Source organism: Megalopta genalis, chromosome 2 (genome assembly GCF_051020955.1).
Source record: "Megalopta genalis isolate 19385.01 chromosome 2, iyMegGena1_principal, whole genome shotgun sequence".
Lineage (NCBI taxonomy): Eukaryota > Metazoa > Arthropoda > Insecta > Hymenoptera > Halictidae > Megalopta > Megalopta genalis.
The window spans coordinates 31,898,762-31,926,606 of NC_135014.1; the positions used below are offsets into that span (position 1 = coordinate 31,898,762).

The 27,845-nt window shown below is 42.0% G+C and overlaps 1 protein-coding gene across 1 annotated transcript; it reads left to right on the forward strand.

Moving 5' to 3' along the window:
* Positions 1-6,228: 6,228 nt before the first annotated feature.
* Positions 6,229-26,202, forward strand: LOC117225399 (uncharacterized). The gene is made up of 6 exons (XM_033478937.2): positions 6,229-6,547; positions 19,729-19,831; positions 21,286-21,516; positions 22,130-22,399; positions 23,496-23,589; positions 24,390-26,202. The coding sequence occupies exons 1-6, from the start codon at positions 6,537-6,539 to the stop codon at positions 25,706-25,708; spliced, it is 2,028 nt and encodes a 675-aa protein (XP_033334828.1). The 5' UTR covers positions 6,229-6,536; the 3' UTR covers positions 25,709-26,202.
* Positions 26,203-27,845: the final 1,643 nt, after the last annotated feature.

The following is a 27,845-nucleotide window of genomic DNA, read 5'->3' on the forward strand; positions in this document are numbered from 1 at the left end:
AAAATTCGAGAGCTGCGCTTATTTGTAGTGTTAAAACATGCGAATCATTATTTTAGTTGCAATCTTTATTATAATTATAAGTTTACATTTAAGTTTTCAGTTTTAAGTTTTTGTATTTTACCCGCCCTTGTGTAACAACTGCATTATTACTCTCGCTGTAACAAAAGGGTTTTCCCGTCGATTATTACTATCGTTATTATTACAGTTATTATACCTAAGTAAGACGATCATAATTGTTTGAACGGGTAACAGGAAGACGTGGATGGGCGGTTTCATGGTTCCGAGGAGACTGCGCACGTGGGTGGCAGGTGCTAGAATATTTAAGAGTCGTGAGCCGCCTCCTACGTGCTACTGTTACGGGCACGCGACGTGCATTCTATGCAAATGCCGAGCAGATGCACAGATAACGCCGAAAATTTGTCCTGTGACCGTACGAGAAATTATCGCTGTCGCTCCCCACCTCCGTCCTCTTGACTCCGCCCACAGAGCCAATCGATTGGCAGAACGCTCCCAAGAAATTGTCTCAAAATCAATTTCGAAGTTTAATTGCCGCACTCTGGCCCGTATAAAATTAATTTAACGATAAGTCAATCGCTTGTTAAAATTATACCAAAGAATAATCTCTTCTGTAATCTCTGCCTCCATTAATTTGCTTTTCAAGACCGTTATGCGAATACCTCGATGCTTCATTTCGTCTAGAACATTTTGATTACGTACGACTTCCTTCATTTTATGCCCACGAAATATACTTAACGCAAGGTTTATGGAGTACTGAGAAGAACTATTTTATGTTGCATTTTTAGAAGTAACAGATATCAGTACTTTTTATAAGTTTGATTGTAATATCTGTCGCAAGTAACATATTTATTGAATAAATAACTCGTGAACCTTGTAATTTCAATAATTGTAAATTAGATGATGATAGCGCATCATTCTGATGGGTCGTGTAAACCTTGTGTTAAACTCTCAAGAATTATGAAATTGTCGAGAATTACTAAATTGTCAAGAATTAGTAAATTCTCAAAAATTGCTAAATTGTCAAGAATGATTAAATTATCAAGAATTCTTAAATTGTCAAGAATGATTAAATTATCAAGAATTCTTAAATCGTAACAATTATAAAACACAAACAAATTCATTGCAGCATAAAATTGTTCAATATACGATATAAAAATTACTTCTAACTGCAACCAGATTATTTTTAGATGCACCACTGTTCGACAGTCGCAATTCGAGTGCAGAGGATTAACAAACTAAACCACCGGATGTTCCAGTCTCTGTTTCGCCAAATAAATTACGCCGATATTTCAGAGAACCGTTCTAACGACTGATCCGACGCTAACCGCATTAAAAAACCCCGCGAATAATTCGCCGGAAAAATTAAAGCGCCCGGAAGCCAACAGGATATCATCCACGCACCGCTACCCCCGAATGCCCGAAAAAGCGATGCCGGTTGCCGCCATAAAACTCGCGAAAAAAATAAAAACTCGACTTATCGGTGGCACGGATAAGGCCGGACAAAAAAAATGGTGTAAAAATGCCGCACAGCCAGACAAGATGGCGGCGAAAGCTGTTCCAGTGTAAAATCATAAAACAACCCCCTACGATGCGTATCGCAGCGCTGGACCGGGCGCCGTGAAAAAAGAAAAAAAGATCGGCGGGAAAGCGGGAGAAAAAACAATCCGGAGCGATGGCGGCGGGAATTGTGATCGAGGCGCAATTTTTTCGCGATACTTCCGCAATAATTGTCGGCCCGCCGAGTGTATCGGAGGTCCGGGCCGGCTGCGGAATGGCGACCGGCAAAGAGATAGTGTCACAGACAGAAGCGTAGTTCCAGGCTGCGTCCGCGGTAACCTGTGTGCTAGTGCCGAGGCCGCGCCGACACGGGAACAAGTACAATAGGCCAGTTTCGGGGACAATAGCCGCGGCCAACAATCAAATCAGAGCGCTATCAGCCGGCCACCCACCCCATCCGCGTTTATCCTTTGATCCGCTTGCTCGCTTGCTCGCTCGCTCGCTCGTGGCCCCGGCAAACACTCCTGATTGCACACCCTCTGTGTTTAAACAGACCCGAACTCTGCCTTCTCTCCACCCTCTCCCGATTCTCTCTCTCTCTGTCCTCCTGTATAATACCTCCGCCTCCTCGCTGCCACCTTCCACCCCCGCGACCGAGCGTTCTCTCTTTTCGTCCTTTCGATTCGCTTCGCTTCGTTTCGCTCGGCGGAACCATCTCCCGATGCTCGTTTTTCTTCTCACTGTTTTCCGCGCGACGGCCATTTTCGGACCCGAAACTTTCCGTCCGCCTGCCGATGGCTAATTTGGGTGGAGACCGGGCTGTCTTCGCTCGCCGAACGACGCCATTTGCTTGCGAAAACTGCCACTGTTCCCTGCCGGTTCGAGTCTCGAAATCAATGCGGATTGTAGGAGAAACTTGGAATTAATTCGAATGGAGTATAATACAGAATTCTCATAAATCCATTGCTCCAAAAGATTCTCCAAACGTGCCAGTTATCTATATATATATAATAGTGCCTTCAAGTCTCTCACAATTATAAGAAAATATTGTGAAATTATCCTATAAATGAGCCGTTTATTTTGATAGTGGCATAAGTCACTTTACCGTAATGAAAAGTTGTGATTTTTTAACGTTTATACGAAATTATTTATACTGAGAAAAATATCAGTATCCTGAGATAACAAATATAAGTAAATCTTCTCGAAAGTTAGCATCCATATTTTTAAACGTGTTAAAACGCAAACCCTTAAATATATTGACTTAAAAACAAAGTGACTTATGCCACTTTCAAAATAAACAGCTCAAATATGAAGTTTCTTTGACTTCTTGCAAACATTCGGGCCTTAATTAATGCTGCATGCATTTTTCGAAGTTTAATCTTTCAATTTAACGTTTAACATTAAGTCGAACGATCATTCAAAGTGATCGAAGTATGCTGCATTCTAATTAAGATAGAACTGAATTTATTACACATTTCGCACTTTTTATTATATCGGGCTGTTGCAAAAGCATATACACGAACCAAACAATTAATATTCCATCGAAGAATCTTTACAGCTTCATCGCTTTTGCAATAATAAATGTGAAACCGTTCGAGTTATACGTTCCACCGTGATCCACGATGTTTCGCGAAGTTGGCGATTAAATTCCCTAATTATCCATTGCCACCCTTCCGGATTCAACCCTTGACACCGCCGACCCTCCCTCAGCGGCATTTAAAGGATCCCGTGAGAGAATTAGGGGTAACTTCGAGCAGCGCTCGTCACTTTGATGTTCGTTCTCTCCTGTCTTCCGAAAACGATACCGTTCGTCGCGTTTCTCGCCCGAGAAACCTACCCTTAATGACGTTTAATGTTTAATTTAGGGTCGCACACCTGTGAACACGTGGTAGGAAGTGACGGTAGAGTTATCAGGGAGACGCACGTGCCAGGTCCAAGCCACGGAATCGCACGTGCGGTTGAACCGCTCTTGCGGAAACGCGTCGTCGCTGCGGAGAGGGACAGGCGTCGCGACGCGGCGACAAGAATGCGCCACGAATTGAGGAACAAGACTCGTAGATCGTATCGCGATCAACGGACCCACGGCTCATGAAATTGACCGGCCATTCTGGTAGCTGGGTGTCCGGTTAATCTACTTTACTAATTCTATGGTAATTGGGCCCGATCGTATCGCTCTTCCATGGAATTCCGTTGCGACGATAGTTGAAACGAATCGTGCTAATTGTTACGCAACTTCTTAGAAAAATTATATACATTAGAGTTTCAGTGGAAGTTTAAATTGTAATAAATTTTTAACGTAGTTGTTATAACAGAATTCTAGAGTAAAAATTATTATTGTAATTATAATTCAGATATTTCTAACATAAGTTTAAACTGTAATGGATTTTTAGTAAACGTTTCAATTTTTATATATATAATAAAAATTTAAATTGTAACTGATATTTAATATAATTCTAAATTGTGCTGGATTTTTTTTAGTATAAATTTCATTTATAATGATTCCTGATTCTGTTAAAAATAAAATTTCAATAAGTAATCACCCCCTCGATAATTATCCACGAAAATGTTCTAAAATTGTGTATTGTTTAATAAACGCTCGTTGCAATATTTTTTCGTCTTTTCAAATATTTTTTATCTTCGCAATATTCACAAGAAAATTTTCTAGAATTTTATATTATTCAATAAACATTTGTTGCAAGTAAAGATATTATTACGAACCACGTTAAAAAATCAGAAAATTATTTCTAATTAGAATTGAAAATTTGGAGGGTAGCAGAGAATAAGAAGAAAATGATGAATACCAGTGGGATTTTTGCTTTCAGATCGTTTCACGAGTTGAATCGTTGGGTTCTGTGTGGCACAGGGTTTCCAGAAACTCGCGACACGGTGCATTGTCGGGCGGAATCCAGCATTTAGGTGGGAATCAGAGGAGCTCCTCAATTCCGAAGGACGCGCTCACCTCGTCAGATATGTTTGCGTCGTGGGTTCAGGTTCGATCGAAGCGTAACGGGCCGTTGTCTTGGATGCGGGTACCTAGGATCGACGGCAAAGGGATGGAGAAGGTAGGAAGTAGGAGTATCCAAGCTGGGACACCCCCTTAGAGCGCCGCGGGACCAGCTGATTGCGAGCTCAGAGTGGTCTACGATCCTCTACAATCAACCCTTGGCTCCCCTGGATTGATAACTCCAGCTGTATCGTCTCTAACGCTGTTTCCAACTAATCAAAAATCTATCCCCTTTGTACTCCGATCGCGATCGCTGGACCGCGGATTTTATACATTTATGGCAAACGTGAAGTCTTTCAAATAAATATTTATCTGACATAATTATTCGAATGAATTCCTTTTAGTCGATTATTTTATTCGAATAATTCATTCATCGTCATAAATTGCTCTACACATTCGAATAATTCGAAAAAATAATGTAGGAGAAATAAATTGATAAACTATGAAAAAACATATCATTTTTATCTATCATTTATCTATCATTATCAGATATGAAAAAACATCATTTTTATCTATCATTTTTATTCAAATCGATTACTTTCTGTATGTATTTCTGTATTAATAAATCCTCATTCGAACACAAATTTTATTCGGATAAATTTTTATCCGAATATAATAATTTCTGTAAGACTGCATGTTATAGTTAAAATCTTTAACAGGAATCATCCGATGAGAATAACAATTTCTGTCGTGAACAACAAATCATCCTTAATAATACAATCTAATAATTTCGTTTGAAATTGAAAATCTAAGAGTTTCGTACTAAAAAAGAATTTGAAGATTTCTCTTCGTAGAACACAATAATTGAAAATCCCATATTCAAGTAAGTGTAAATACACAATATAAAAGAAACTGACAAATATAAATTTACTTTTTCTTATAAAAAATTATCGTAATCGAACAAACACTGATCATCGAAGAAAACAATACGTCAAAGAATTAATGAACCAGCTTCAGCTTTCCGTAAGTTAACACTAAACCGACCAAGCCGATCCAAATTGTTGAAACTATTAAAACTCTCCCATAAAAAACCATTGAATAAATTAATTAATTCCAGCTCGCATTACGATAAAAATAGCGGAAATTATTAAATAAATTCAGTCCTGTCATCCTTACAAAACAACGCGCATAGTCGCCTCTAGAACTCGGTAATCTCGGCGTTAAAGCAACGTTAAAACATGTCAATACCGCGTGTCCTCATTACGAACCGATGAGAAACATCCCCGAAACCTACCCCGAATAACCGCAAGACCCCAGCCAATCCCCGAGCCTCCAAAAGATCGTGGCGAACTCACCCCAGGGCGAACCGCGACGAAAACCAAACAGACCTCAGGACTGGCAATCGGTTCGACGGCGAATAGGTTCGACATGATGTCGACTGGGAAAAAAACCGGAAATCGACGAGCAGAGGAGCTGGGATTCCGTAACAGGAGCAATAAACCCCGTATCGCATCGAGGAGGAGCGGCGGATAGAGCCGGTGATCGATCCTCGGCCGGGTCGAGAGGGGTTGCCGGCTATTATGCACCCTCTGCGGACTCTGGCAGCGGATTGGCCGGGCCTGGCCACTCCCCTAGGCGTTCCCTGTCGTCGGCCAGGACTAACCACGCCGTCGGACACTATCCACCGTGGTGGCAACGTGCTGGCCCGAGAACTAGTACGCGTCAGAGTGGAGGCGCCTCAGTTCACGAATCGACTCCGTGTCGCACGCATCGACACGCAGCTATTCACGCGTCCCAGGATCCTCGGCGACGATCGTGCAGGATCCTCGAGCGATCCAGACGCTCCTCGATCACCGGGGACCTACACGCCAGGATCAGTGGAGTTTTTTTTTTTTCTTGAAGACTAGTGTCCTCCGGGGTTCGGGCTATGAGGAGGCCAAGTTCCGCTTGTTAGAGGTTCTTCGACAGAGCTTGCTCTCTGTAGTCAGTGAAGTGTCCCTTCGACCAGCTGGACCACTCGGATCCTTCCAAGATCGCTGGACCGTCGATCATTCGCTGAGGAAGCCACGAAGCAGCTATGGTGGTTCTGTAAGTATCTGTCATGGGTTCTCTTCGTTGGCGGGGCTGAGATTTCGAGCCTCTGATCGAGGATGATGGCGAGCAGGTTCATTGCTCGATTAATTGTCGGGGGTTGATTCTGGGTGATGAATCAGCTTCGATGAGCTGTTTGAAGCTTCTTGATGTATTTTATTCGTGGATTTTATTCGAGCACTGATTGGTAGAATGGTGGAACGATGAGCTACTGTCACTTTTCGCGCATAGTTTGCTTCGCGGAATTCTCCTGCTGTCATAATTAGACAGCATTGTCTCCGAACTTTTTAGGATATTAGTGGACGATCTGATCTCTCATCTCAGTGTCTTATTTTTCGTTTATCGCTTTACGAATCCTTTCGATTGAGTGGCAGTAAACGCAGCCGTGGAGAATCTTCGGAACAAATTCTGGAGATTGTTTACACCTTGTCTCGATCACTAGACTGCGGATTTTGATGCAGAATAAACATGATCTTAGTCAACTATGAGAAAAGTATGTCAAATGAAAATGTCTTTCCTCCTTTAATCATTGTAATAAGTTGGAAATAATGCAATATTAACCGCAAAGTCTTCTAACGTCTCCATAGTTGAGCATAAAATCCGCTGTCCATTTGTCATAGTACACGTCAAAATGATAATAATTGCAGGACTATGCAAAATTGTAAAACGTAAAGCAGTTACCTCAATATCGCAAAAATCTGCAATTTTGGGATCTGCAACTTTGTTATAATTCACGTATTAGCAACTATCTAATTTTCACGCGATTTCGTGATCGAATATGACGATTGAATTTCCACTCGCGCGAACGTTTAATCGCGCGAAGTGGAAGCGAGATAATCGAGGTGTCTAATGGAAATTCGAAAACCGCGGAGCAGGTGGCGACCATTTCGGCATCGATTTCTCTTCCTGGACGGCCAGCGAGATTTCCCTAGTATCTAATCAGTGGGCGTTCTGCGGGTTTCTCATTGGTGTGTGGGCGTTATCACGGGGCCCGATTGGTCGATGGGTATTCTAGCGCTGCGCCGAGCACACATGCGCGACGTGACACAGTGCGTACGGCTGCCGAATACGAATCTAACGGATGTGATTCGCGGATCGTATGGCGAGCTACGGCAATGGAGTTGGGGATGCCTAACTGGTTCACGGGTTTCGATTTTTCTACCCTGAATCGATTCAAGCGCGAACTTCTATCTCGAAATTCGGTGGAATGGCATTAAAGTAAATTCTCTCAGCTTGCGAATGAAAATGGACAATTTCCGAAAAGGAGCACGATTATTCGAGCCTCGCGGCTTGTTTTCGCAGTTACCGTCAACAGCTATAAAAATGAGCCGCAAGGCTCGAACGATCGTATCTCCGCTTCCCTAATTGTCCATTTTTGTTTACAAGCCGAGGGACAATTGGAGAGAATTTACAGCATCGCTCGATTGGTTCTCGAAATCTGCTGAAATTCGATCAATGGCTTCTCTGTTTCGCTTTCTTCCTTCGACGAGTCCGAATTTGAACTGAAAATTATCGATTCTACATAAAATCAAGTATGGTTAACAAGTATTGTTAATACCAAACCAACAAACTACTAAAAGTGATCGACGTATGTTGTTCTGTAAGATTGACAAGACTGAATTTGTTCAGCACTTGCGCCATTTGTATTATTAGTGTACGCTTTAAATAAAATATTATTCGATCATCTCCTTGTGATAAAGTCTTCATAATGTCAACAATTTTTAAAGAAACAATGCGAAATCGATCGTTTGAATCGGAACAGTAGATTTAGTGTCCAGTCTGTGCACTAGAAACAGAAGATTGTTATGAAATATATCGAAGAATTTAATAGAATAATATATATAGAATATAGTATCATATTCAATACAATATATCTAGCAAAGTATTATTTGTTTTATCTCGGTACAAAAATGATTCCACGTTTAGTAAATTCATCATGATTTAACGGAGCACTTGGAGCAAGCTTTACCACAGAGAAAATAATTCGACCTCAACATAAAAATAATTCAGAGAAAATGAAAATTTCATTTTAACTCAGAGAACATCGCATACTGCGTTTAAGTGCAATCTTCTTTTTTTTAAGTGCAATCTTCAGCACAGATAGAAAAAGATATGGCGACTCCAAAAATAATTTTAAAAATCGACACAATACTGCATGAAATAATAGCAAATTATCCGTTCCTCTTAAATCAAAAGAAAATTTGATTCGAGACAAAAGTCCTCAAAAAATTGCGACATAGAAGACACAGAAATTGTCGCGTTCTATCGGGTAAAAAGATTAAGAAATATTGGTCAACATAGCTGTGAAAGAAATCGTAGTGCAAAGTGTTACAAATTCTAAATAAAATCAGCAATACCGATTATAATGAAGGGAGAGGATGTGCTGGTTTTCTCAAAGCCGCAATAAAAAGAGGGCCTAATCGTCATTAAATGGCGGAACAAATGGTATCAATCGCTCCCAAGGCCTGTTCATCGGAAAGGATAATCGAGCGGTCCAACTGGGAAGGATCGTCGCCGTCTATTCGTGAAAACCCGATTACGGATGTACCAGCGCCACGCCATTGATCACGGCCCAACACCTCGAAGACAGATTAAACGAATGTCCGCGGGTAAAACGATCTCCCTTTATCTCGAATCTCGAGAACGTTCTCTCCCTGTCCGCGGCGGTGAGGAAGTCTTTAAGCCCCGCTCACTCTTTCTCACTCTTTCTTTCTTTCGTCTCTCTTTCTCTCTCTCTCTCTCTCTCTCTCTTTCGTCTCTCTTTCTCTCCCGCGACTCCGTCAGGATCCTTTTGCTACAAAAGGATCCCCTGGCAGCCGAATGGAAGCTGACTGTTCACGGACTATGTATTAATGACGCCATGAATTTTGGGCGTGACGCTCGTTTTCGCGAGCATCCGAGTGCAAAGGGTTGAACGCTCGATGTTTCACGTACCAAAGATTTTGATATCAATTTTACGGTTTTGATCATTCGAAAAATTCGCTCCGAGTCGCACTTCTTGCGACAGAAGAAACAAATGAATAATAAGTGGTCGATAACCTTTTAATTAGCTCTTCGATTTTCGGAATTGATTCTCAAGATCATTCGCCGTTCGGAATAAGATGTTTTCTTGTCTCGATTGCTGTAAAAACAGGTGTGTTTACCAGTATATATAAATAAATTTAATTCAATTTAATCACATTGAATTGAATTGAATTGATATTAATTGACTTTAATTGAATTGAATTCAATTTCATTGAATTTAGTTGTATTTAATTGGATTTCATTGAATTTAATTGAATTATAGATTCGTATATTTTCGAGCAAACGTCAATTAAAAATTCCGGACGCGTTTCCATAGACAACGGAAACAAAGCAAACTGCACCGGGATCTTAACGGCAGTTTTTTCCGCGTGGAACGAAGGTAATACCGATTTAAAAAGCCGGCGTATTGATAATTTCGAAGCTCAATAGCCAGGCCTGTAATCAAATACCCTATCATTTCGCCGAGTAGCGTCAGAAATTAAAAGTAGGAGGACTCTGGCGCCATCGGTAGTATTTACGTTTTTCTCTCGTGACTACCGATCGTAAAAGCTGCTAAACGGAGTGTGAAAAACACGCGAATAATAGGTGTCGGCGATGGAGCGGCGGAAAAAAAAGAAGAAAGGGGTTCGATTAAACACGATGAGACCCAATGAAACGCGATAGAGCCGCGCGAAACCGGTCCAGCTGGATTTTTGTGAATCAGGTTTTTCGCTGATTCCGCCAGTGGTCCTACACCTCCGGGATCCGCGCACGGGGACCGAGCGAAAGGAGGTGAGACGGCCGAAGAAAAATAGGAAGTGAAAGAGACAGTCGACGGCGGGAGTGGAGAGATCCAAATTTAGAGGGACGCGTGGGACTCGTTATACGAGCGCGAAAAACTCTCCGATTACGGCTATTATGCCCCACGTAATTGCTCTTCGGCCGTCGATTAACATTTTCAATTGCTTCTGTTCTTTCAATTATAGCAACGATTATGATAACGCTCAAGCTTTATATTGAATTATGAGACAAATGTGGAGATCCGATATTGTGCAGCACTCGGTCGTTTTTTTTTTTTTAATTATAAGGGAAATGCGGAGATCCGAAATCGGAGCACTCTGTCTTTATTTTTAATCGTAAAAAAATATAGAGATCTGAAATTGCAGCACTCAATCTTTCTTTTAATTATAAGGAAAATGCGGAGATCCGAAATCGGAGCACTCTGTCTTTATTTTTAATCGTAAAAAAATGTAGAGATCTGAAATTGCAGCACTCAATCTTTCTTTTAATTATAAGGAAAATGCGGAGATCCGAAATCGGAGCACTCTGTCTTTATTTTGAATCGTAAAAAAATGTAGAGATCTGAAATTGCAGCACTCAATCTTTCTTTTAATTATAAGGAAAATGCGGAGATCCGAAATCGGAGCACTCTGTCTTTATTTTAAATCGTAAAAAAATGTAGAGATCTGAAATTGCAGCACTCAATCTTTCTTTTAATTATAAGGAAAATGCGGAGATCCGAAATCGGAGCACTCTGTCTTTACTTTTAATCGTAAAAAAATGTAGAGATCTGAAATTGCAGCACTCAATCTTTCTTTTAATTATAAGGAAAATGCGGAGATCCGAAATCGGAGCACTCTGTCTTTACTTTTAATCGTAAAAAAATGTAGAGATCTGAAATTGCAGCACTCAATCTTTCTTTTAATTATAAGGAAAATGCGGAGATCCGAAATCGGAGCACTCAGTCGTTCTTTTTAAGTTTTCAGCAATTAATTGAGCACTTAATGCTTTTCAGTCGCGATTTCATCTGGGATTTTTAGATTGTGGATATTTATGCAAAGTAAAAATTGTCTGCATCGATCCCAAGATGCATATGCTACTTTGACATTTATTTACTATTTTAAATAATTTTAATGGATTGCAAATGATATAAAATACAACGTTTACTGAAACAATACAACTCGATTTAAATTCTTTGATTATCTTCAATGTTTAGCATTTTATGCAGTCATTATATGATCATAATTTCACAAAATCCTTATTCGAATGTGATCAATCACACTTATTCAAACTATAAAATATCTAACTGGTCGAAAACAGAAATTACGACCCCCTGCAATTCCGAAAACTAAGCTTAAAGAAAATTGCTAATTTTTGTACAGAAGATCTTTATGTTTGTATCATCGCGAAAGCGTCGCGATTTCCCAAGAACCCGATTCCGACTTACGCACGCTCAATTTAATTTGCACACGAATGCGACGTTCCCAATAGAGCATCGCGGGACAGCGAAATTTATGAAAATACGAGGGTCGTATATGGCGCGCGAGTAGGCAAAGAAAAAGTCTGTTAGCGAATAATAACGGAATGCGCGGTCCTCGAGCGCGAAATAGTCCGAGACGATATTCCGTACGCCGCCAACGCGGTATCATCGCGTGTGTAATCAGTTGGATCGGCAAACATTGAAGGTATTTGTATTCTTCGGCCAACGTCCGCCGTTGAATTTCATCTGCTTCAAGCGGAATTACCTGGGAACTCGAGAACGCGTCTCTCCGAAGCTTCCTGTAATTTATGGTCGGGATATCGAACTTTCGTTCCGAGACGTTCTTTGCGTTTCCCGCAATTCTTTTGACGCATGGAAAAAGCGACACGGAATGTACGAACGCTCTCCTATTCAAACTTTATTGGACGCTATCGGAACGCACAAGGAATGTTGCTGTCGTTGAATAGAGCATGCTTTTCGTTTTAGAAGTTTCCGTACGTCGTCCATTGCAATTTTCCAGATGCATAGAAAATTTTCCGTTCCGACTTGAAAGATGTTCTTCGATTCGTTGTAATTAGACTTGCGGATTCGATCAGAAAATGCCTGAAACTGCGGTATATCTCACTTCGGAACCAAGACTTCCGAAAATCTTTGGCCAACAATATTTGACCAGCGATCTTTGACGAAAAATCTTTGACCGAAAAATCTTCGACGAAAAATCTTTGGCTAACAATCTTTGACCGAAAAATCTTCGATGAAAAATCTTTGGCTAACAATCTTTGACCAAAAATCTCTGACCAAAAATCTGTGGCCAACAGTCTTTGACCAAAAATCTGATAAAAAATCTCCGGCCAACAGTCTTTGACCAAAGATTTCTGATCAAAAATCTGTGGCCAACAGTCTTTGACCACCAATAGTATTCGACCAAAAATCTCTGGCCTCCAGTTTCCGACCAAAAATCTCTGGCCACCAGTTTTCGACCAAAAATCTGTGGCCAACAGTCTTTGGGCAAAAATCTCCGAGCAAAAATCATTGACCAAAGATCCAAACGAAAGAACCAGAGGCCTGGATAGCGAGAAGAAAATCGAAATAGACGTAGGAAATCGCGGGCCCCGGCTGAAGAGCCGTCGGCGCGGATTAACTCGTTTAGAAGTTAATCTCGTTGGACGATCCTTAGCTAGACGATCCTGCTGACCGCAGAGAGGACGCCGCGGCGCGGCGCGGCACGAGCGAGCATGCGAGCGAGCGAGCGTGTAGGTGAAAAAGGATTCTCCTCGGATCCCGGCGGGTCAGAAGCGTGATATTTTAGCGGGCTCGCGGTATCAGCCTTAATATCTGAAATTCTGAAGGCACCCATACCGACCGGAACGAGGATATAGTCTCTGGTCTCCCGTTTTTTCTTCGCTTTCGCGGCGAGGATTTCGCATCTCGCTTGGTGTGCTCGTCCGTATCTTGGCCGGTCGGCGCGCGAGTCTGTTCGACCGCGCGGGACAATCTCCTCGCAGCATCGTCCGCCGATGTATCATCTTACGCCGGTGCTAAAGGCGATGACTTTATCACCGATCCGGGCAATCATTCACCTAGCCGCTGCCTCTCCTCTCCCTCTGCGCCGAGGATGCGGTCGCGTTCCTTTTCCTCACCCTCTTTCCCTCGCAAGCTCTCCTCGACAACCACCCGGCAGCTCCCTTCTCGTCCCCGAAAGGTGTCGACGTAACAACCGTATATAAGTAAAACGCTTTGCGTGCCGGGAACGCGAGTCTCCTTCTCGCTCTCTCTCCCTCTCTCTCTCTCTCTCTCTCTCTCTCTCTCTCTATGCCTCTCTCTCGCTTTCTCTCTCTCTCTCTCTCTCTCTATGCCTCTCTCTCGCTTTCTCTCTCTCTCTCTCTCTCTCTCTCTCTCTCTCTCTCTCTATGCCTCCCTCTCGCTCTTTCTCCTTGCGATCCCTTGCTCCTTTTGCCTCCAGCATAACGGATCGAGCGGACGCGAGCCGTGGAATTATCGCCCCGAACTGCACACCACAAGGGACCAAGGTAGCTGCCGGTCGAAACCGAAATAATTACGGTCCTGGTCCACGCTGGGCCCTGTCCGCTCCTCGGGCTAACCCTCCGGCCGATTGTTTATTTAGCTTTCAACCGGTAGTACCCCCCGCGGGAATGACAGCAGACGATTTTTGTGGGAAGCTCGGACCTGCGCCCGGGCGCCATCTTTGCGCTAAATCTGCCGGGAAATTGGTAGTTACGCCGCGCTCTTCACTCTTCGTGGACGATATAGGTACTGTACTGATTTTAATGAACGTTCAAGATTTATAGCACAGGTTTAGATTGTGAGACGCGATACACTTTCGAGCATTCGATCGAAATCGTTCGCTCGATTGCACAATTTTCGGCAATTAAATCGACTAGATCGCTGTTACATTGGGAACAAGGGAGGGGCTAATAAATACCTTTCTATCTGTCTAGAGGCAAGAAATAGCTTCAAAAATATGTTGTATGAAGCTCAGAATTGTTGTAAACATCGTCGATAGCGCAGTTGTGAGATTGGTACGCCGGCCGAGCACGCTTTCCAACGAAGCGCACTTTTTAAGGGATATTTCTCCCTGCAGTGATTTTACTAGCATCGGTGGATTCTGAGTTATGCTTTGAATGTAATTTAATCGGGAACATATTAACTGAATTTAGTGTTGAATGTCTGTGAAATGGAGTCCATATTTTCTTTATTATTCCATTACCTTTCGTCTTTGATCAAACACTTTCCAAAAAGTGTTTGAAGTGCAACAATTTCCAGGTGATATTTTTATCTCCTGTGTTTTAATAGCAAATACCAGTTGATGCTGAATTATGCTTTGAAGCTAATTTAACTGCATATCTTGGAAAAGTAGGCATTCCTTGATATTAAGCAGCGTCGTTTCTATCGCGATTCTATTGATCTTCCGCGATTTTTATGCATTTGCGATCAAATTAACTGCGTGAAACATGAAACAGTGAAGGCATCGAAAGAATCGAAGAATGTCCTCGCATTCTCCCCGATTTATCGAAACTATTAGCAACAGTGAGAAACGTTTTTATTCGCCTTCTGTTTCCTACAATCGAATCGGAAAACTTTTTACCATTGCTCCCAAATTATTTCCCGAGTCAATTTCAGCTACCCGAACGAAGGAAAAAAATTGCAACATGTCGACAGCAGTGCAGATTGACTGGGAGTTGTAAATAACGCTTGAGCCGGCCGCGAAATTTATAGTAATCGTCCCCGCGATCAAATATACAGTGCAAGTCCCCGCGCTGTGACGCACCCTGTAAGTCCGCGGACCGTTTGAGCCCCGCGAATCGCGCGCGGCGATGGGACCAAGGTCCTCGAGGAGGCCCCAGGCATGCCTTCTAGAGCGTTTGTACAGGTTACGCGTTAGGTGCGTGCACACATCGTTTCCGTGGGTTTTATCGAGTCGCGCGATGGACGTTTACGATCCTCGAACACCTACTCGAAGCCTGTTGGTCTTGCACGGCTCTCCGCTTCGACGATCCGCAAAGATCGGCGAAAGCTCGATGGATTTCGATCGACGGTCGATCCTCGCGGTCTATAAAATTCCTAGCGAGACGCTGCCTGCGTCGTCGTTCGAGCTGACGATGGCTTGATGGCTCGTTCGTTCTTGAAACTGTTGCTCCATTTGCGAAACGCTCGATTTAGCAATTTTGTGCCGCGTTATCGTGTCCCTTCGATCGACAGTTTCGAGCTGTCTTTCATTTTGTGTATTCGAAAAGCTGATAATTGCGGGCTAACGTTTTGGAGTAGTCGATATTCCATCAAGTTTTGCCGTTTGATATTTTATATCAATTTGGAAGCTACGTGGAAGATCCTTTGGGCATCGACTGTCTATTCTGCGATATTTTCGCATCTCAACGTTTCTAGCTGACCTGAAAGCTTAATGAAAATGTATTTTGAACGTCGATCGTTTTCAGAAAGCTGCTGGTTGCAGGTCTTCTTCGGACAAACCTTCGAGACTCGATGTGAAAATTAAATTTATTTAGAGATACTACTATTATCATTTACTATTATTGTTATTATTATCATTTATTTTTGTTCTTATTATCATGATTTAATATTATTGTTATTATTATCATTAACATTACTATTGTCATTATTACCTTTATTATTATTATCATCAATTATTGTTTCTCGTTTTTCTCTTTTATTGCGATTTAATTTATATTCATTATCATTGTTACTTTTCCTTTTCCATATTTTCATTCCATTTTTCTTTTTCTACCTTCTTTTCATTGTTTGCGAATAGTCTTAAGCTGTTTGTAACAACGGAGCTTTTTGTGTACCTATGTATCAATAAATATTATTATTATTAAATAGATGCTTGTTTCTCTCGAACATTGACCATCCCGTCCCCGATCTTCGATCATGTCCGACACTGTACGCATGTACAATATCATGCACAATTTTTGTGAGAAATTGGGCAACGGTTTTGATGCGCGTACCGGACAATAGGCCGAAGATATTTCGAAGAATTCTATGTAACGAAGGGGAAAGATGATGGAAGTGAAAGGCCATCGACAGCAGGTTGGCACCAGAAGACGTAGGCGAGCCGCTTCTTTCATGGGCCTCTTCATGGTCAATGACACTCCGGCCGGCGATGTTTATAACGTACGCCGACGATCCCGCGTCGAAATCAAGCGGCGAGCTTCGCCCCCGAAACGCACGATAATTTACCGGCGAATATTCGCGAAGTGACCTGCTCGCGGCCAATACTCGATAAACCAGTCGGATCCAATGAGCGTAACCTACGCGACCTTACATCATCGTGGACCCACGAATTCTAAAAATACGCGGCGTCCAAGGAAGAAAGCTAAGTTATTCGTCTCCTCCTCCCAAAAGAAGACTTAAATAGGGTGGTCCTTGTTTATCGACATTCTGTTTTCTTCGGTCGTATACTAAATTGTGACACTTGATGGGAAAGTGATGCGTGCACAATTTGGAAGCAATCAGGCAACGGCAACAAATGCACTCTTGCGTTTAAGTTTAAATAAGTTTAAATAAAGCTTATAATATTTAATATAATATTTAAATAAAGTTTAAATAATTGTAACCCTCGTAGCACAGGAGGATGATTTGTCATTGTTTTAATACTAATTTTCGACGCTAAAAGAGTCGATGGTTTCGTTTGATTGTCAAACATAGTTGCATGTTGTTATTTTTGAAGCATTATTTTAAACGTTTTTGACTGATAATAATAAGAACAATTGGACTCTAAATTTTATTTCATTCTGACGGAGACTTTTAGCATACTATGATTCCTCCAATGAGACTATGATTGCGTTAAATTTCAAAATCATTTCTGAGAATTTTCCGGACAGAAATTATAATAATTCCGAAAACCTGATAATTGGAAAATTCAAAGATGAAGAAGAAATAAGAAATAAAAATATTAATATTAAGAGAACATATAAAGAAAAATATTAATATATTAATTAAAATATTAATATAAAACTTAATATATTAATATAAATATATTAAGAGAACAACATTTCCTCAAGCATAGTCAACAACGACATATCGTTTTCCGCGCTAAAAGGGTTGAAAAATGAATTTACGCAAAATGAATTAAAAATGAAGAAAATGTGAAAATAAAAAGGAACAAAAATGAATCTATAGAAATAAATACAAGCTAATACTCAAGCTCCATAAGACTGCTGCTACAACTGTAATTATAATAACAATAATAACAATCCATCACCAAGAAAATCAAGTTTCAATGTCTCCCGATCCACAGGAAACGAGGATCATAGAGCGGCGATCGAGCCGCGAAGCGTAACGAGCCGACTAGCACGCGAAATTAGGTTAATAAAGAAAGGTCGACCTTGAGTTCCCGAAACCTAAAGCTCGCTGCATCGGGCCGCAAGACCAATTTAGGATTACGCAATGGCCGACGTGCCAAGGGGCCAGCAGCTTCGAGATAAAATCCCGATTTATGGTGCGTACCTGGCCGTACCTCGCGCCATACTTATGGGAGCCCGTGGGTGGCCTGACAACGGCCACGTCCACCGGCTTTCCGGAATCCTTATGTTCGCCGCGAACGATTCCTGATCGCAGTGGGAAAACATCGATCTCCGGTAGTCGGGCTTTCCATCGAGAATTTTCTTCCCTTGGATATTCGTTCGTTCGTTCGTTCGTTTATTCGTTCATTCGTATGTATTCCTTCGGAAAACGATCCCTCTTGTGCCCACTTTTTATGGGCTCCTCGGCGGATTCATAAATCAGGGCTTGTTTGTAACTCGTTCGTAAATCACGAGATTCGCTAGTGCCGCCGGTTAAGTCGATCGCTGTCGATAAAATGGTACGAACAATCCGACCAATCCGGCGCGTCTTTCCAGAAATATTTTCAACTTTATCCGGGCGTAAAGTTACTGGAGAAAAGGTGCCACGATTCATCCAATTCGTTCGGTGTTAACCCGAGAAAGATAACCTACGTCGCAGAGGCGCCTGCGAAGACTGTTGATTTTTGTTAATTTTTCATAGAGGTCTAGTGATTTAAGTTTAAAATTACTTAAAATATAAAAAAATATAATATAAATGCATTTTATTTTTACAATAATGCCAAACCTTTAAAATGACTAGATTAACTTAAATAAATATCCATTGTTAGTATAAAATTGACGCCTTAGAAAAGCATGCGCCTCTGAAGCGTATGGTTATCTTTTACGTACGTTGCCATATGGTTATCTTTCTAGGGTTAAACTTAGTGAGCTCTAACAGCGATCAACGCTTATTCCATTGCGAAAATAATGAGATTGAATTGATTGAAATTGTGTGTGCCGTTTTACTAGAGGAGTGGCATAAAATAGATACAAAATATACAACATCCAGGAGACAACAAATTTAAACACATTCGATGGCAACAAGGCTCGATTAAAACAACGATAAATGATCCACCTGCGCTACGAGGGTTACAATTGTTTAAACGTTGACGCAAATGCATTTGTTCCCGTTGTCTGATTGCTTCTAAATTTTGCACGCATCATTTTCCCATCAAGTGTCACAATTTAGTATGCGACCGAAGAAAACAGAATGTCGATAAACAAGGACCATCCTATTTAAGTCTTCTTTTGGGAGGAGGAGACGAATAACTTAGCTTTCTTCCTTCGACGCCGCTATTTTAAGATAAAAATCCCACAAATTATTAAACCGTTAATGATATAATTTATCTTCATAGTATTTTCTCGTTTATCAATTTAACTGTACGAATACTTTCTACGCGTCTGTTTCTGATATTTTTCTAATGCCAAAGGGAAATAAAATTCTGTTCACAAAAAATGTATTCCATAAACATCTAGGAATATTTATTAATCATTGTTTCCTCCTAAAATTAATTACTGGCATGGATATCCATAGTTTTACTTTGTATTGTTCATTATGCGAATTCTTTCTACGCGTCTGTTTCTGATATTTTTCTAATACCAAAGGGAAATAAAATTCTGTTCACAAAGAATGTATTCCACAAACGTCTAGGAATATTTATTAATCATTGTTTCCCCGTAAAATTAATTACTGGCATGGATATCCATAGTTTTACTTTGTATTGTTCATTATGCGAATTCTTTCTACGCGTCTGTTTCTGATATTTTTCTAATGCCAAAGGGAAATAAAATTCTGTTCACAAAAAACGTATTCCTCGAACGTCTAGGAATATTTATTAATCATTGTTTCCTCCTAAAATTAATTACTAGCATGGATATCCATAGTTTTACTTTCTATTGATCACTGTGCGAATACTTTTCACACCGACTGTACAAAATAGCAAAATAAAATCTACGAAGAAGGCAATTCGATTGTCGACTGGTTTTAGTGTTAAGCATACGAAATTCATTAAAGATTGTCATCGTTTCTGCAGCAAGGATGTGATTTTCTGTTGAAGGAGTCGCGTTGGGTCGCCGACGATGTCAGCGACGGTGGCCGGCAATCAGCAACAACAGCACCCTCATCAGGAATGGGACATCAACGACTCGAACGTACCGAGGGTAATTATTCCCCCGCCCTCGAGGCGCAATTAAATCTCGTGCTCTGGGTAATCCCCGTGTATGGTCAAGGAAACGACCGTCACACGTTGAGAATTACTGACTTCGGAACAAAAACGCGGCCAGGTAGTCCGGCGAAGAATACGACACTGTTTACGGGAGGCTGCTTGTGAATTATTGCCTTTATATGTGCTCACACGTTTTCCGAATCTACGTGCGAAATATTTTACACGGGACTGTAAATCAGGGGATGCTTTCACGAACGGGATTCGTCGCGGGCGATTTTTATGGCGGCGCAAGGAAACGTTATTTCCACGTAGTTTCGACAATGACCAGCTTTCTGCGGATCCTTTTTAGTTACTGTTCTAGCAAGAGTCTCGTAAAATTGGCCGTTTCGATCCAGAATATACATATATTGACTGCATATTCAGAAACTGCATAACTTCTGACAATTAATTTAACCCTAAACATACCAAGGGCTGAAAGCGACTAACAGAAATTGCTTCATAAGAATTACAAGATAGGATTTATTCGAAATTTCTACGATTTTTATAATAGTATGTGCCTGAACGAAGAAATATATTGAACGATTTTTAATGAAAGCAGCTTCGTGACTTCGACAATTATGAAATAAAAAATGTGAAACCGGTCATTTGACCGGCGGTGGTAGGTTTAGTGTTAAATGTTCCTGTAACGCTTGGACTTCGTGATTCGGGTCCACTTGGAACCAAAGAATTAATATTTTTTCACTACGTGGTTACTGACGATGAATTGTTAATAATGTGTCTAGGAATATCATAACAAATATATCAACAAAAATTAATGAAGAAAATTAGAAATGGTTCATTGCTAGAATGTTAACGTTTACAGAGAAACTAACATGACTGGAACGAGTACTGTCAAAAATGTGTTGAAAGAATTTGATGAATAAAATTATAAGTATATATTGATATTTTTATCAAAACAGTCGCGGTTCGAGTGTCATTATTATGCATTGTTAATCGATTATGTCAAGGTTGTGTCAAGGAATTGTCATATTCGTATCTTTCCTATCTGAGGAATTTGTTAAATAGTCTGGCATTGTTATAGCACTTATTATTACAGTACAAACTAACGTGCATTATTATCATAAACATTATCATTTGACATTATTATATTATGTGCACAAAAGCAGTAAATGAACGAATCTCCTAAATTATAAAATAATTTTGGTCGTGCTCGATTCGAGGAGTGTAACAACGCGCAATGGTTAAAAAGTACGAGACATAACCATCCCCTAAAAGTTCGGGTCTAAATCATCCGTGTGAAGTCGAACGAAGTTTTTCTCATGAAAATTGAATCGTCACGCATTCCGGTGAACGGTGTTTTAGGATACAGAGTGAGCTTACGTCGTAAAAAAAAGAGAAGTTTTAACGTCGTACGGGGCCGAGGAAATTAACGGAATGATTTATTTCAAGGTGGTGGAGTACGATCCTTGGTGCGAATGGGCAGACGGACACGTAAGAAGGGTCTACGGGCCAGACTGCGAAGAGGCAAGAAGGCACGCCTCAGGTTGGGCGATGAGGAACACGAACAATCATAATGTCAGTATTCTGAAGAAATCGTGCCTCGGTGTCCTTGTGTGCTCGCAGGAGTGCATCCTACCTGGCGGTGGAAGGGTTCACCTTCGACCGGCTATTTGCGACAAGGTGAGCTTAGGTGATCATCGAAATCCATCGTTATCAATCATCATTTCGATAAGACAGCATTTTTAATCTTTGCAAAGATAAAATGTAATTTACTTTCAATCTACGTTATCCGAGAGAGAAAGAGAGAGAGAGAGAGAGAGAGAGAACACTTCGAAGGACATCTTCCTTTGTGTTCGAATTTTTGCTCTGATCCTTTTCAGATGTTTAAAGAATATCCATATCGCAACTTGTCGTTTCCTTCAATAAAATGAAAAATATTCTCTGTAATAATTAGTTTTCTCTAGATCGAATGAACAAGGCTCTACGTTAAAATCGCGAAGTAGAAGGTGCGAAAATATGTGTCAATCTAATTCCATAAATAAAGCATCGACTGCATATTATTCTTAGTTAGTGTATAAAATAATAAAAGTACGGAGAATTAAACTTCTGCTAGAAAAGAAATACAATATTAGGTCACTCGTGACTCTAGCATATCGCGTAAGGGTTAAATCTGGGCACTGTTATCGTCTCAGAGAGATTCTCAACAATTTTACTATAGTTTAAGGAGATAAATTTTTTAGTATAGTTTAAGGAGATCGCGAATTAATCGTGACAAACAATCGTTATTGTTTAGGCGAGGAAAAAGCAACAAGGGAAACCGTGCCCTAACAGGCAATGCACGGGCCGTTTGGAGATCCTCTCGTGCCGTGGTCATTGCGGTTACCCTGTGACGCATTTCTGGAGGCACACCGAGCACGCGATATTCTTTCAAGCGAAAGGACAACACGACCATCCTCGACCGGAAGCGAAATCTACGTCTGAGGCGAGAAGAAGCGTGGGCGCCGGTAGAAGGGTGCGAGGACTCGCTGTTCTCTTAGCCAGCGAGGCTGCTCTGGGCTCGAAAGTATGTTCTTTTCACCTAACTTCGCTTGCTAGCAGCATCTAATCACTTCGGGAACGATACTTTCAGAAACTGGGAACAGACTGTTCTAACTTTCTTTCCAACTATTAATGCATTAATTTTATGCATTCATGAGACAGAAATGAGTGAATCGAAATAGCAAATCTATTTGAACGAATTATAAATAGCTGTTAAAATAACTCTGTTAAGAATTACTCTTAAATCGTTAAAATCGGTATATAAACAAATAAATGTTTATATAGTTCGCGTTTGTTTCAATGAGTGTAAACAATTTTTGTTTTGCAAAATCTGCAATTTAGTAATTAGAGTTCGGATAAATTGTTAAGCAGGCATTGAACGAGGCAAGGGTAAAAATGATTTTATGTGATATTTAAATACCTATATAGATAATAATTGCAAGAACGTGTAATTTAAGAATGCTTCCAGACTGGAATAATTAATAAATTAATACTTGAGATATCTGGTCCTAGCACAATTTGCTACTGATTGAATAATAAACAAATAAGTAATGTCATAGATTTTATATAAATTATTTCAAAATACTTTCCGAAATTTTAATATTTATAAATATATATAAATAGGTTTTTTTTAATGGATACATTTTAATATAATTTTGTAAAATAGTACGAGGTGTTAGAATTGATGAATCGGCTGATTCCTGAGGTCATTTGAAGTAACTTTTTCCTTAGCGAAAATGCAATCCGCGGCTTTGTTTACAAGTTATTAACGAAAAACAGTGACCAATGAGAGGCGAGATCAGCTGGCGCGAGCCAATGAACGGAACTGGGCTTCGCGCTCGCCTCTCGTTGGTCACAGTTTATCGTTAATAACTCGTAAATAAAGTCGCGGATTGCAATTTCGTTTTTCGAAAAAGTTGCTTCAAATGACCTGAGGAACCCCCCATTTTCCGGAAATACTATAATTTTAGGCCACCCTGTATGTATCGCGACTCACCGGAAGTTGACTTTCACAGTAGAATACTGGTCGCCGGTCGACAGATGTTACTTGACACAGCACTCGCCTTTTCTTCAAAAAATTCGGACACAACAAACGATGAAATTTGTTCACTTTGTTACAGTTAATGTCACTGAGAGGAACGAAAAGACCGAGCTCGGAAGCGATCGAACAGCCCGCAAGAGCCACGCAACCACCGCCGCTGATTTCGGACAAAGGTTTATATCTTTCAAGCTTTGAAATACTTTGTCTATTATCCCCACGAATAAAAAACAGTTCTGCGAAGCTATCGCCGTGTAATTTGCGAGAAATTGACGATAGAAATCGTATTTTACCCGAGACAGAAACGAGCTTGATCTCTTCCCGCTCTCTTCGAAACCATTAATACGAGCTTTAACCGCCAGGCGGCGCCAGTTACCAGGCTCACTGCCAATTGCCCGCGGAAATTCAAATCGATTTCTATCGCGAATGGATTATTATAGATTTTCAACTTGTCCATAATTATTTTAGTTTTATAATATATATAATATAATTACTTTAACTTCTGTTTAGTCGTACATTTACTCGAACTCGTAATTAATAATACGTGTTGAAATTTGACTGTAGATCTTAGCGAGCATCGTCGAAATTATTATAAAATACCACAATACAAAATTCAATAGAGCTTGATTCAATATTTATTTATTTTATATTTTAAAGGCTGCTACAAATAATATTGTATAATTTACATATGAGCGATAATTAGTGAAAGTCCTATTAGTAGGCCAATAATAAAATACTAAATAGTACACATAACCTCGCCAATTTCGCGTTTTATTAAAGACAATATTATATTATCATTATTATTATTATATATATTATTACTATATTATATATTATTTATAATATACAGCTGACTCAAAAACAGCAGCAGAATAGAAACAACAAAGAAACAAATCATCCGAATCTAGTTGCAATTAAAAAATTCTAAATCATCCCCATTAATCCTGAAAATTAATACCACTTCCTCTCGTTTCAGGGTACTCATGCTCCTGTCCACCGTTCGAGTGCATGTGCGGCCTCCAAACGAACATCTCCACGTACCAACCCTCTCACCACCATCAGACGACGATGTACCCTCAGCAAACACCCTCAAACGACACCCCCTACTGGATGCAGGACCCTGTGCAGCCTCAAGAGAACGCGTTGGGCTACAGTCTACCGGTCCAGGTGCCCCAGGAAGCTTCTTACCCGGACTTCCCGTCGTTCACAGGCGAACTATTCCAACCAGAAGAGATCTTCCAACTGGACCAACCGCTGCGGCCAGAATTCCCCTTGAACTCCCAGGACGTGGCCAGATCGCCGCCCACGCTGCTGGACCTCGGCAGCGGGACGATCAAGTACGAGATGAAGCAGCACCAGGACCAGGCCTACTGGAACCAGTTCTTGAGCGAGGACTCGAGCAGCAGCCACTTGAGCATGCCGCAGGACGACAGGCTGCAGTTCCCGGGCTTCGAGCCGGAGAAAGACGCGAACGGATTCTGCGGGAAGAGACCGGTGAACAGCCACTTCGTCCCCGAGAAAGAGATCAGCCAGAACCACCTGAACAACGCGCTGAACTTTCAGGAGTACCAGCGGAACCAGAACCACAAGAACTTCGTGGACGGCACGGTGAAGAACGACCAGCAGCAGCCGGGCTACTGGAGCCAGGACGACCGTCTGACCTTCCCGGGCTTCGATCCGCAGAAGGACGAGGGACTGATGACCACCAGAAGGGACGCGAACTGCTTCCCGAAGGAGAACTGTCAACCCAGCCTGCTCGAGAACTACAACATGTACCCGAAGAAGGAGACCGAGCTGACGGAGGCTCGCCCTGGCCGCAGCCCGGCAGAGAACAACAAGCAGTTCTCGTACGACGCCGGCTACAATCAGATGTTCGAGCAGGAGAAGAGCCACATGGCGAGCCGGTGCCACCAGAATTCGAACAGAATGGTGCTGGACGAGAGACTGCAGCCGAGCTACGGGAGCCACGAGACCCCCGACTCCACCGAAAGACTGTTACTCCCGGACTCGAGCGGCATGGACATCCAGTCGCAGAACAGCCCGGAACCTTTCTTCTATCCCAGCAACGACCGGTGCCATTACACCTGCGAGGTGCTAGACACGAGGCTGCCGCAGATGGCCATGAACACCGGGACCACGCAAATGAACAGCTACGGCGACGTCAGCGAGCTCGATCTGCCGCCGTTCGTCGATTACACCCTCGTCGGCATGCTCTGCAGTTCGGCCGAGGAGGACACGTCGAACCTGCTGCCCGGCTGCCAGCAGAACACGCAGACCTACGTCACCCATCATTAGATCATCGCCGCGATCTTCATTTGTATTATAAATATTAAATATGCGGTATAGTTGTCCATGGAGCGGCGCGGCTGTCCAGATTTCGTTTGATCCTTCGCTCGGCCGACAGATCGTGTCGCGTTCAAAGCTTGAACTTTCGGAGACCGGAGCTTCGTAGACGCTGCGAAGAGATAGTCGGATAAGTGTTTATTCGGGGATGGGACTGAGCTGGCACTAGTCGTCGCGGTGAACGGCGCGGGTGGGTGGTTGATAGTGAACCCCTGGCCGCCGTTCGACCCCTGCCAAGTGGCTACGAGGCGAAGCCGTTCGAGTGAAACTGTTTCATCGTTCTTGATCGAGGGGATGATCGCGCGGGCGATCCGCGCGAGAGACTGAACGGGCGCGGTTTTAAAAGTATTATCACGTTTAACAAGACGAAGGACCTCCTTTTGTTAAGAAGCTATCTCGGATTGTTAATTCGATTGATTTGAATAAAGAACCTTTTGTTGAACGAACCACCCTGTTGTTTTCTGAGAACGTCTCGAATCTCCTGCGGATTTCGGGCGGCTCTGTAAATCCATCGTACTTCGATCCATAGTTATAGAAATTGATCCTCGATAATATGACGAACGCAGAGTTCTGCGACGTCGCTTTTTTCCCTATAAAATAGCGGAAGGAACCGGGAAGCGAACCGGACCGCTTTCTCCTCGAGGAGAATACAGTGTCATCGCGGCTTTCCAATTAATATTCCTCGGCCCTGACCCGGCGGAGATTTCAGGGACGAAGCAACTACTCGCCTAAAACCCTCTAAAAGGGCGCCCCGAGGCTGCCACCGGATTTTAGGACCGTACTCTAATTTACTGGTCATCCCGAAGTATCCTGCGCGCAGTCGAAGAATCAGGGTCACTCCGCACAGGTGCGAAGAAACCCGGGAACGTCCAGGACCACGGCCCATAAATCACCGGAGTTCCGAAGAACGTTCGCATTTGATGTCCTCCAGCCGTCAGACCCTGCAAGGAAGGACTCCATGATGAGAGGATGTCTGGGACTTCTCCGGCCGCCGGAGCGACGGCAACCCGCGACCCTGCGAGAAAAGTTGGAATCGGCCTCGGGGCAACGACCATTCGCAAACGGTTCTGTAGGAACTCCATACGGCGTGATTAGGCGAACCAATCGGGCCAAGGTCCGCTAATTAGTAGAGTGGGGGGTACGGAGGATCGGTTACCGTCGTTGTCGAAAAATCGCGAAGGATCACTGTTGAGTGAACTATCGAGTGTGTTACGGCGGACCCGAGGAAACGGGGACACAGGAGCCGGGAGGATCTGCGGTCCCGTTGGGCTTGAGGGTGCGCGAAAGGGTAAGTTGCATTTAGCGATCCTTCGTCGGTTTTCGCGAGGCGGCTAGAAAGTAGGCGCGAGGTACGGATTAGATTTCGAGGAGCTCGGATTTTTGTTTCCGTTCCCGGGAATTTTGACGGAGTCGTTGGACGGAGTTTCGCGTTATTTCCGTCGCGGATGACTTCCTTGAAGACTTCGCGTTGCAAGGAGAAGCGCAGCGATCGCCGATATTCAACTCTTTCGGTCAGCTCGGAGATTCTTGCACGTTTCGCGAGCTTTGCTAAGGATTCAAATTCGGTAATTGCGAAGATTTCGGGAATCCTAGCAGCGTCAGCGTGTGCGAGCCGATTTTCAGTCGTTCGCTACCGTGCCCTCGTGCATTTTGTACGAACATTTTATCGCGAATACGTGGAATCACGTTTTATATCGCGAACGAATAGTAATGCAGTCGAATAGTAATCGCGCTGACCACCTGCGTTCTAGCGACTATCGACGAAATCTATAATACCGAAATACCGTACCGTTGCGAGAAAAGATTTCCGGCAACTGCGCGAGCAAATCATCATTAACATCCCTTGCAAATATCGTAAAAAGAGCACGGGACTCTAGGGTGCAGCCTCGTGGCTACACATTTTGTAACGGTTGACCTGATTAAAGACTAATTCAGAGCCAATTCTCCAGTCGCAGTTAATTATATTACTATATTATATTAATATATTATATATAATATAATATTATTAATATAATTATATATTATATAATATTATAATATTATTATATTATTATTATTATATTAATATATTATATATAATATAATATAT

Bases quoted from the DNA above. Each gene is read 5' to 3' on its own strand.
- LOC117225399 (XM_033478937.2), top strand. The intron at 19,832-21,285 runs GTAATTATTCCC...ATTTATTTCAAG, and splicing joins ACGACTCGAACGTACCGAGG to GTGGTGGAGTACGATCCTTG. The intron at 23,590-24,389 runs GTTTATATCTTT...CTCTCGTTTCAG, and splicing joins GCCGCTGATTTCGGACAAAG to GGTACTCATGCTCCTGTCCA.